Raw genomic sequence first — 11,298 nt, 5'->3', positions numbered from 1 at the left:
TACAGCTCGTATAAGACAAGGCAAGATTTATTAGTCACACGTACATCGAAACACGGGTGAAATACATCTTTTGCAATAGAGTGTTCTGGGGGCAGCCTGCAAGTGTCACCACGGTTCCACCGCCAACATAGCCTGTCCACAACTTCCTAACCTGTACGTCTTTGGAATTTGGGAGGAAACCGGAGCACCCGGAGGAAACCCATGCAGTCATGGGGAGAAAATACAAACTCCTTGCAGTCAGTGGCTGGAATTGAACCCGAGTCTCTGGCACTGTAATAGTGTTGCGCTAACTGCTACACTACCGTGCCCGCCATGCACTCCAATGCTCCTCTGCACCCTTCTTGTAATGGGGCGACCAGAACTGCACACAATGCTCCAAGTGCGGCCTAACCAAAGTGGTATACAGCTGCAACGTGACTTGCCAACTTTTATACTCAGTGCCCCAAATGATGAAGGTGTAGCGGTTGCTACCGCGGAATAAAACAAGACTATAGTCGGAGAACTGGTTTATTTTCCCGCCTTGCGCGGGCCCTTTAAGGGAGACTCTTCCCGCCCGAAACAACCGGCAATGACATAAGTCCTACATCATCAGGACTTTCCCGCGCGTGGGTTCGCCCCACCGCTTGGAAAGACGAGGCCTGCCGCTATCTTGGGCCTCGTCGCTCCGACGCCGCGCGACCCAACTGCCGAGCCGGTTTGCCCAACTAGACGGTGAGTTGCCACAAAGGCATTCCATATGCCTTCTTTACCAGTTTCAGGGAGCTATGATCCCTCTTTATGTCACTGCTCCCATTGGTCCTGCTGTTTCCTGTGGACTTCCCACTAACATATGACGCCCCAAAAGGCACCACCTCATACTTGTCCAATTAAACTCCATCCAGTGTTTCTCTGCTCATATTGCCATCGTGTATCCTGCTGCATCCTTTACCAATCTCCCTCACTGCCCACAAGTGCAGCATTGCTCCAATCCAGGCTCGGCTGATTTTCAACTGCACACCACTCCGTCCCCCGCCCGAGTTCTCCAGTTTACAGCTGGGAAACCAAGGCAATGATGAGAATTTGCCTTCCTGAGTGATACGGCTTTTAACTGTAAAAGGACATCGGAACATAAAGTCAGTTCTGAATCAGGCGGCAGAGATTCGGGGTCAGCTGTGTGATCTGATGTGGTTGTTCTCAATTCTTGCAATTCCTAAAATAAAAGTGCATTTGTTACATGGAGTGGCAACTCCCAATCAGTCAACAGAAACGTTATTCAGAGAGGGAGATACAGACAGAAGCCAAAGCCATCAGCTTAAAGAAACAGGTACAAACTCGGAGCGAATAATTCAGTGACAGAAAGTCTCTATAAGTGGGGAATGTGTTCAGACACGGCGGTTCTGGAACAGCAGGAGAAACCGTACACTACGTTACGTTTGCAGAGATTACCCCAGATGCTGGGATTCCCCCTGGGCTGGGTGTGTCAGTGTCTGAGGGAGAGCAGCATTATGAACACAGCAGTGATTGGTGTTGGTGCAGGGGGGTGTGGTGGGAATGAGCTTACAACAAACTGCAACGATTCACATTAAACAACATACCTACATACCTGCTGTCTTTTGGTAGTGTTGACATTCCCACTTGTATCTTTGTTTCTGCCTAAAATGAATTAAAGTAAACTCTTTTTAAATTCTAGATCTATAATGCACAGCATTGTCAGAGGTTACTAGTGCCTCACCACCAGCCTCTAAACAGTTACAATCCACACATTTGCTCTGATATTTCAGTGCACCCTTTCCTCACAGTGTGAACACTGAGCGCTGATGGCATCTCTGGTTCACCGACTGGGGAGGGTCTGGGATCAGACAGTGAGAAAGGGTTAAACCATCAATGGAAGAGTCACTTTACCCACAGGGTCCCACAGTGACCAGAGGTGTTTCACACGGAGCAAATCAGGAAATCCTGCTTCCCCGGCCTGTGACTGTCACTGGACAGAAACTCCTGGGCTGGGAGATACAGGCTCCCAACCTGCACTGGGAGCCAGATCAGGAAATCTGCCTTCTCAGAGCGCCAGGCTTTCCCCAGGAGAAGGTCGGTCATCCCATTCCCATTATTCCCTGTATCCGTGCTCCCGGTGGAGCCTCCACACACACAGCCCGCACACGTTATTCCCTGTGATGTGTGTTGCTAACAGCAGTGCTGGGTGAACACCGAGTGCAGTGACACCGGACTGGAAGTCTCCAGTTGTTCTGATGAAGACACTTCCTGCACAGCGTCTCCAAAACGTCTTCCTTCCGCCTGAACCACGGCTTCCCCTCTGCAACCGGGACAGAGTCCATGACCACAACTCGTGCATTTACCCCACCTCTGCTCTTCCCCCCTTCTCCTGGATAGAGCACAGAGTGACCCTGGTGCTCACACTGCCCCCCAGCAGCCACTGCATTCAACAGGTCATCCTTCACGGTTCCTGCCACGTCCAACAGGACCCCACCACCCGACACCTATTCCCACCCACTCCCCTTTCACCCCCTCAGTGACTATGCTCTGCTCGTCCTCCCCCACCACCCACTCGCCATCTTACGGCACTCTCCCAGGCAACTGCAAGATTCCCCACACCTCTCCTTTCACCGTTTCCCTTCCCACAGACCAGGAACCCAAACCACCCTTCCGGGTGAGGCAGTGACTCACCCGCACTTCCTCCAACCCAGTGCAGTGCATTCAGTGTTCACAGCGTGCTCTCCCCTACACTGGAGAGACCGACCGCAGATTGGGTCCACACTGTGTGGAGCCGCCCTCTTCAGTCTGCAGCCGAGCCCCTCAGGTACCAGTGGTCCCATCCCATTCTGACCTCTGTGCCTGGGGCCTCCTCTACTGTTACAGAGAGGCCCAATGACTCTGTTCCCCTTTCTGACCCGTTTCCACCATTTTGACCATCCGGCAGTAACAGGCTGGGTTTTCCCTAGTGGGGACCCTGGTCCACACTCATCGCTCACAGTTTCACAATTCCCCGGCTCCACCTTCTCCGGACCTGGACATCCAATCCCACTACCGGACCGTTCCAGGTCGAGCGGTGGCCTGGGATCGAGCTGGTTACAGAGTGAGGTGGATGGACCGGAACAAACCCCACCCACAAAACCCCTCCTGAAACCTCAGGCACCAAAGCCAATCCCCACTCAAACATCAAAACTATTCAAACAAATCAATGAAAAACAAATGATCCCTTTGAAAGAAATACAAGCACTTAACCAAAACCAAACGATTTGGAAATGCTGGAAGGGCTCAGCAGGTTGATCAGCGTCTGTGGAGACAGAAGCAGATCCGTGACCCTCCGCCAGTCTGCACGGATCCCAGCGGCAGGGACAGCAGCAAACTGCCGGAGCTCGGACAGGAAATTCTGGACTTCCACATTCCAACAGGAGCCCCAAACCCACCAGCACCCCTGCTGGGAAATTCAGGCAGCTCCGTGCAAAGCTTCCAGCAGGGCCCAGCAAAGCATGTGCCGGAGCTGTTCCCGAATGCCAGCAGCCAGTCAGGGACAGACTGGGTAACGTGCTGGGGGTCTCCCCACAACTGCTCCCTTTCACAAGCTGAAGTGTCGGTGGGACCCGGGGGAAGTTTTCACTGAGACCCAGTTCCTGGGAAAGGGGTGGAAGCGCTGAATGATTTGATAGTTTTGATACTTACAGTGAGGGACCACAAAGTACAAGAGACAGATCACCGCACTCCCGATCCTTGTGGAGAAGAATACGCTCCCGGTGAAAAGGCTGCTGTCACAGCCTGGATCTGAAAATGTGCAAAGTGAAGCCACTGAGTAACCGGACACCGAGTGCCCACATCCGCTCACATCTCCAACACAGTAACACGCCCAATGGCACAACCTCACATACAGTCTACACACAGCAGTGAGGAACTGAAGTGGGACTGTCACCATTAGTGGGTGTGAGCCATCCAATAACAAAGTGACGGGGACACCTTTCAACCCAATAATCAGAGTTTAAAAGATTTAGTTTTGACGGTTCCACCCAGCACATTGTCAATGACATCAGAAAGCCCCGCCCTGCTGTTGGTTCTCAAACCCCTGCCCCCGCCCCCCCCCCCCCTCACTACCTGGGGGTGATCAGGGTGCTGCAACAAAGGCAGCACCAATCCGTCCCACCCCACCCCACCAATACACAGGGCTGCAGGGAACGGAGCCACCTTCGCCTGACTGACAATACGTCGGAGGTTCACGAGTGTTACCTGGGAGTGTTTAAACTAGTTTGGCAGGGGGATGGGAACCAGAGCACCAGGTCAGAAAGTGGCGGGGTCGACGGGAAGGTAATGTTGTGACCAGCAAGTCTGCAAGGAAGGAGCAAGGTAATAGACACGATGGGACAGACAGGTGGAAGTGAACGTACTTCAGTGCTAGCAGTACTAGGGGAAAGGGTGATGAACTTAGAGCATGGATCAGTGGAATGATGATGTTGTGCCCAGTGCAGAGACTTGGTTGAGAGGGGGCCAGGAATGGGTGCTTATTGGAGACACAAGAGATTCTGCAGATGCTGGAATCTGGAGCAACGCACCAGTCCTGATGAAGGGTCTCGACCTGAAAAGTTGACTGTTTAATTCCCTGAATAGATTTTGCCTGACCTGCTGAGTTCTTCCAGTGCTTTGTGTGTGTTGCTTGAGATGCTTAAATGTTCCAGGATTTCAACGTTTTACAAAAGAAAGAGAGGGAGGGAATGGGGGTGAAGAGGGGTGAAAAGGGGGTGGGGGAAATGCAGTATTAAATCAGGGACACTACTAATCAGGGACAAATCCCAGCCGCACTCAGACAGGACATAATGGAGGGTTCATCCACCGAGACTATATGGGTAGAACTCAAAAATAAGAAAGGTGCAATCACTCTGGTGGGATTACACTACAGACCCCCCGATAACCACCAGGACATTGAGGAACAGGTATGCAGGCAGGTTAGGGAAAGGTGTAAAACCAACCGGGTTTGTCATCGTGGGTGTCTTCTTCCCCAATATAAACTGGGAACTCCTTAGTGCAAGAGGTTTAGACGGGGCAGAATTTGTTTGGTGCATCCAGGAGGGTTTCTTAATTCAGCATGTAGATAGTCCAATGAGAGGAGGGGCCATACTGGACCTGGTGTTGGGAAATGAGCCTGGCCAGGTGACTGACGTTTCAGTGGGAGAACAGCTAGGGAACAGTGACCATAACTCCTGCAGTGTTAACATGGCTATAGATAAGGATAAGTATAGAACTTGCGGGGGAGTATTAAATTGGAACAAGGCAAATTATGAGAACATTGGGCAGGCACGGTAGTGTAGCGGTTAGCGTAACACTATTACAGCGCCAGCGACCTGGGTTCAATTCCGGCCGCTGTCTGTAAGGAGTTTGTACGTTCTCCCCGTGTCTGCGTGGGTTTCCTCCGGGTGCTCCGGTTTCCTCCCACATTCCAAAGACGTACGGGTTGGGAAGTTGTGGGCATGCTATGTTGGCACCGGAAGCGTGGCGACACTTGTGGGCTGCCCCCAGAACACTACGCAAAAGATGTATTTCACTGTGTGTTTCAATGTACATGTGACTAATAAAGAAATCTTATCTTATTAGGCAGGAACGAGAGAGAGTTAATTGGGAACAGCTGTTTTTGAGCAAGTCCACATCTGACATGTGGAGGGTGTTTAAAGACCGGCTGCAGAGAGTACAGGACAGGTCTGTTCCAGGAGGGAGGGAGGGCAAGGATGGCAGGGTGAGGGAACCTTGGATGTCAAGAGAGGTGGTGAATTTAGTCAAGAAGAAAAAGGAAGTGTACATAAAGTTTCGGAAGCTAAAATCAAATGGAGCCCTTGAGGGTTATAAAGAAGCAGAAAAGAACTCATGAAGGGAATTATGAAGGCCAGGAGGGGCCATAAAAAGTCTTTGGTAAGCAGGATTAAAGAGAATCCCAAGGCATTCCAAACATTCATCAAGAGCAACAGGATAACCAGGGAGAGGGCAGGACCATGCAAACATAAAGGAGCGAACATGCTCTTGGAGGCGGAGAGTGTGGGCAAGGTGCTAAACTAGTACATTGCGTCAGTAATTACCAAGGAGAAGGGCGTGAAGGACAGTGAGATCAGTGTGGAGCATGTTAATATGCTGGGGAATAAAGCAGCTGTGTTGGATCTCTTAAAGAACATTAAGATGGATATGGGCCTGATGGGATATATCCCAAGTTATTGAGAGAGGCAAGAGATGAGATTACTGGGGCCTAGACTAAGACCTTTATGTCCCCTCTAGCCACAGGCAAGGTCCCAGAGGACCAGCGAGTAGCTAATGTTGTTCTGTTTTTCAAGAAGGGAAACAGGGATAATCCTGAAAACTATAGGCCAGTGAGTCTTAAATCAGTGGTTGGGAAGCTATTAGAGAGGATTCTTAGGGACAGGATTTACGAGAATTTGGAAAACCATTGCCTAATTAGGGACAGTTAGCATGGCTTTGGGTGGGGCAAGTCGTGTCTTGTTGAGTTTTTCCGAGGATGTGACGAGGGTAGTTGAAGAAGGTAGACCTATGGATATTGCCCACATGGATTTTAGTAAGACGTTTGACAAGGTCCCTCATGGGAGGCTCATCCAGAAGATTAAGATGCATGGGGTCCATGGTGACTTGGCCATATGGATTCAGAACTGGCTTGTCCGTAGAAGGCAGAGGGGAGTGGTTGCTGGGACTTATTCTGGCTGGAGGTCTGTGACTAGTGGTGTTCCGTAGGGATCTGCACTGGGACCTCTGCTATTTGTGACGTATATAAACGACCTGGATGAAAACATGGATGGGTGGGTTTGTATGTTTGCCAATGACAAAGATTGGTGGTGTTGTGGATGGTGTAGAAGATTGCCAAAGGATACAGCAGGATATAGATCAGTTGCAGATATGGGCAGAGAAGTGGCAGATGGAGTGTAATCCGGCCAAGTGTGAGGTGTCGCACTTTGGGAGATCAAATGTAAAGGGAAAGGCTAATGGCAAGACCCTGAACAGTGTTGATGTACAGAGGGATCTTGGGGTCCAAGTCCATAGCTCCCTGAAAATGGCTGCACAGACTGATAGGGTGTAAAGAAGGCGTATGGCATGCTTGCCTTCATTAGTCGAGGCATTGAGCTCAAGAGTCGTGAAGTTACGCTGCAGCTTCATAAAACCCTAGTTAGGCTGCATCTGGAGTATGGCATTCAGTTCCAGTCACCCCATTATAGGAAGGATGTGGAGGCTTTGGAGAGGGTGCAGAAGAGGTTCACCAGGATGCTGCCTGGATTACAGGGCGTGTGCTATGAGGAGAGTTTGGACGAACTTGGGTTGTTCTCCCTGGAGCGGTGGAGGCCGAGGGGAGACCTGATAGAAGTTTATAAAATAATGAGAAGCATAGATTGAGTACACAGGCGGTACCTTTTTCCCAGGGTCGGAATGTCTAATAGCACAGGGCATGCATTTAAGGTGAGAGGGGGTAAGTTCAAAGGAGATATGAGGGGCAAGTTTTGTTTTTAAAAAACACAGAGTGGTGGGTGCCTGGAATGCGCTGCCAGGAGTGGGGGTAGAGGCAGATACAATAGGAGCATTCAAGAGGCTCTTCAAAAGGCACATGGATGTGCAGAGAAAGGAGGGCTATGGACATTGGGTAGGCAGAAGGGATTCGTTTAGTTAGGCATTTAATTACTAGTTTAATTAGTTCAGCACAACATTGTGGGCTGAAGGGCCTGCTCCTGTGCTGTACTGTTCTACGTTCTGACTGCTGGGGGCACCGGGAGTGCTGAGAGGAAGGGGTGCAGTTCGAGACGGGGTGGGGAGGCAGTGGGAGTTTATCACTGCTGTTAATTCTCTCCATCTCTGCCACCACCTCCCAAATCTGCCTCCCTCCCAATCACCAACTCTACCCTCCTCGTACTCCCCAGCAGACTCAGCCTCTCTCCATGAACCCCAAGCAGACTCCGTCTCCCTCCAAACCTGTCAAACACTCACTCTACACAGATATATGACAGGATGGATGCCACATATACAGGACATTAAGATTTATTCACAGGTTCAACATAACTTCCCGACTTTACAATTCTCCCCCTCTAGAAATAAACCCCAGTGCTTGGTTCACTTTCTTTCTGGCCTCGTTAACGTGTGCTTTTAGTGTTTGGTCTGTTTCTAATCAGAGATTCCTTAGATACACACTGACAAGTAACAGGTGAACCTGTGTATATTTCCCATCTGCTCCTTATTAGCTCTTCCAGTTAGTTTACCAACATCCCTTTCTAATTAGCTGCAGTGTCCTCAGTACCGACCATCCCCCCAAATCCGGTACCATCCACTGAGAAAGTTTCCTTCTTTCCAGACAAATTGTGAGTGACAGTAATCCCAGCACCGATCCTCGTGGAACATCACTCCCAACCTCCTGGCACTGTGAAGAGCAACCTTTTACTCCACTCTGGTGGACTTGAACCCAGTGAGCAACCTGTCCTGTCACTCACCCCCGACTCTGCATTCTCTGATCTTATTCACCAGTCTAACAGGAGATGCCTCATTCCATTTCTCACTTCACTGGTGTTAAGAATATCTGTTTTAATTTCCCTGTCCACCCTGTTACCTCTTCAGATAATTCAATTAAATTCATCAGGCAAAACCCTCCCTGTGAAATCCATTCCGACTACTCATTATTACATTTTTCATTTCAGATGCTGTTCTATTTCTTCCCGATGTAGGGAACTGTCCCTGATCCGTCCCTTGCTGTTTGCAGTACATTTTAATGAGTTACCCCTAAACATAAGGACATGGTAAAGAAGTCTGAAGATAAACATAAAATAACTGTATGGGTGAGAGTGAGGAGGGAAGTTTAGAACTGCAGGAAGATACGGATAGTCTGGTCAGCTGTGCAGGAACGTGGCAAATGGAGGTTAATTCTGATAAGGCAAGTGAATCTACAATAACTGGTGCTGAGGGTGCTTGGAATGTCTGTCCACAGATCCTTAAAGGAAGCAGGACAGGTCGATAAAGGAGTTAAAAGGGCTTATCAGATGTTTTCTTTTATTAGCCAAGATGTAGCAAACAAGACCAGGGAGAGGTGATGCTCCAACTGTCTACAATACTCATTGGCCAAAGTATGAGCAAGGTGTGCAGCTCCAGCCACCAGATCACAGGAGAGATGTGAATGCACTGGAGAGGATGCAGAGGAGGTTTGCAGTGCTCTGTTGACAGGAACGTTACAGCCACAAGGAAAGACTGGATAAGTTTGGGCTGTTTTCTTTGGAACGGGGGGTGGGGGGGGGGGGTCTGAGGTGTATGAAATGACGGGCCTAGATAGAGCAAACAGGGTCGATCTCCTCAGCAGAGGAGCTGGGGCAGAGAGTTAATGTACATGGGAGGAAGAAAAAACTGCTGAAAGGGCAGTGACGTGAAACATTCTCACCTTTTCCTTCTGCCTGACCTGCTGAGTATTTCCAGCAATTTGTTTTTATTTCCGATTTCCAGCTCCTGCACTCCTTTGCTTTTGTAGGGGGGGTTCGACAGGGTGATGCTGAGAGGACAGCGACCCTCCTGGGGGAGGACTAAAACTAAGGAACATTGTTTCAGAACAGGAGGCACTCATTTTAGATGGAGCTGAGGAGGGGTTTCTCCAGGGGTCACGAATCTTCGGAGTTCTCCACCCTCAACAGCTGCGGGGCCTGAATCATTGAAATGATTCAGGGCCGAGGTGGACAGGGCTTTGCTCTGCAGGGAAGCCGAGGGTTATGGGGCAGGAAAGTGGACCCGAGGCCAAGATCAGAGCAGCCACGATCTTGCTGAATGGAAGAGCAGGTTCAAGGGCTCACACAGCCAACTCCTGTTTCTGACGTTCATTCCCCTGATCTGTCTGCATACTCCTTCCATCACCTCTTTTCCACCGTTAGGTGGTCCGTAGATTCTATTAGTGCGACTGATCCTTCGTTATCTTTCAGCTTGATCCACATGGATTCTGCTTGTCTTCCTTAAAGCTGTATCCATTTTCTCTCTTGCCTTTATATTGCCTGCTTAGAATCACTCTCTGCCTTCCCTTTTTACCTCTCCATCTTCCCCCCCACCCCCCGTGCTACACCCTGCCGTGTTTAATTCCCAGTCCCAATTCTTCTGTAGCCATATCTCAGTAATCACTGGGTTGCTCCCAGTGTTCACATCAAATTCTGATGTTATGTTACAGACACTGTGTGTTGCTGCACACTGCTGAACTAATATAGAACATAGAACAATTACAGCACAATTCAGGCCCTTCGGCCCACAAAGCTGTGCCGAACATGTCCCTACCCTAGAAATTACTAGGCTTACCTATAGCCTTCTATTTTACTCAGCTCCATATACCGATCTAACAGTCTCTTGAAAGACCCTATCGTATCCGTCTTCACCACCGTTGCCGGCAGCTCATTCCACGCTCTCACCGCTCCGAGTAAAAAAAACTTACCCCTGACATCTCCTCTATATCTACTCCCCAGCACTTTAAACCTATGACCTCTTGTGGCCATCAATTCAGCCCTGGGGAAAAACGTCTGACTATCCACCCGATCAATACCTCTCATCATCTTATACACCTCCATCAGGTCCCCCCTCATCCTCAGTCTCTCCAAGGAGAAAAGGCCGAGTTCCCTCAACCTGCTTTCATAAGGCATGCTCCGCATCCCAGGCAGCATCCTAGTAAATCTCCTCTGCACACCCCTATGGCTTCCACATCTTTCCTGTAGAGAGGCGACCAGAACTGAGCACAATACTCCAAGTGGGGTCTGACCAGGGTCCTATATAGCTGCAACAATACCTCATGGCTCCTAAATTCAACTCCCCGATTGATGAAGGACAATACACCATATGCCTTCTTAACCACAGAGTCAACCTGCGCAGCCGCTTTGAGCGGCCTATGGACTCGGACCCCAAGATCCCTCTGATCCTCCACACTGCCAGGAGTCCTACCATTAAGACTATATTCTGCCAAGATATTTGACCTAGGATTTATAATATTTAATAGGATTTCCTCTACGGTCAGCCATTCTTTGGCTCTCCTGTTCTATGTGCTCCCTTCCCAACCTTTTCACCTCATTGATACGGAGACTCCTCATGTTCTCGTATCTCCCTCCACCCTGAGTAATTTAAAGCCTTTGTCAGCTCCCCAGTTACCATTTCCACAAGGTCAGGGGTCCCATCCTGATTCAAGTACAGGTCACTCCATTGGTACAGCTCCTTCCTGATCCAGAGGCAATGGCCATGAACTGAAAAGGGAACCCCTATTTCCCACACCAGCCCCTCAGAACATGAGCTATTTCAACTGATGTCTTTTTCCATACTATTTTATAGTCCAGAGATTAT

The 11,298-nt window shown here is 49.7% G+C and overlaps 1 protein-coding gene across 3 annotated transcripts in view; it reads right to left on the bottom strand.

Annotated features, from left to right (window-relative positions):
• Window positions 1–493: 493 nt before the first annotated feature.
• The window catches only part of LOC127585900 (inactive tyrosine-protein kinase 7-like), a 32,660-nt gene continuing 21,855 nt past the window's right edge, over window positions 494–11,298 (bottom strand). Inside the window, exons 8-10 of one of the 3 annotated variants that reach the window (XM_052043629.1) lie at window positions 3,658–3,756; window positions 1,583–1,632; window positions 494–1,189 (exon numbers count right to left, since the gene is read on the bottom strand). In XM_052043629.1, the coding sequence (XP_051899589.1) occupies window positions 986–1,189; window positions 1,583–1,632; window positions 3,658–3,756 (353 nt within the window). In that variant the 3' untranslated portion in view covers window positions 494–985. Of the gene's footprint in view, window positions 1,190–1,574; window positions 1,633–3,657; window positions 3,757–11,298 lie in introns of all 3 variants that reach the window. The other 2 variants (XM_052043630.1, XM_052043631.1) reach the window with 2 other exon arrangements.

The sequence above is a fragment of the Pristis pectinata genome, chromosome 34, assembly GCF_009764475.1.
Source record: "Pristis pectinata isolate sPriPec2 chromosome 34, sPriPec2.1.pri, whole genome shotgun sequence".
NCBI classification, from domain to species: Eukaryota; Metazoa; Chordata; class Chondrichthyes; order Rhinopristiformes; family Pristidae; genus Pristis; species Pristis pectinata.
Note: the sequence above shows the minus strand (reverse complement) of the source record. Positions and strands in the feature narration are given on the sequence as shown.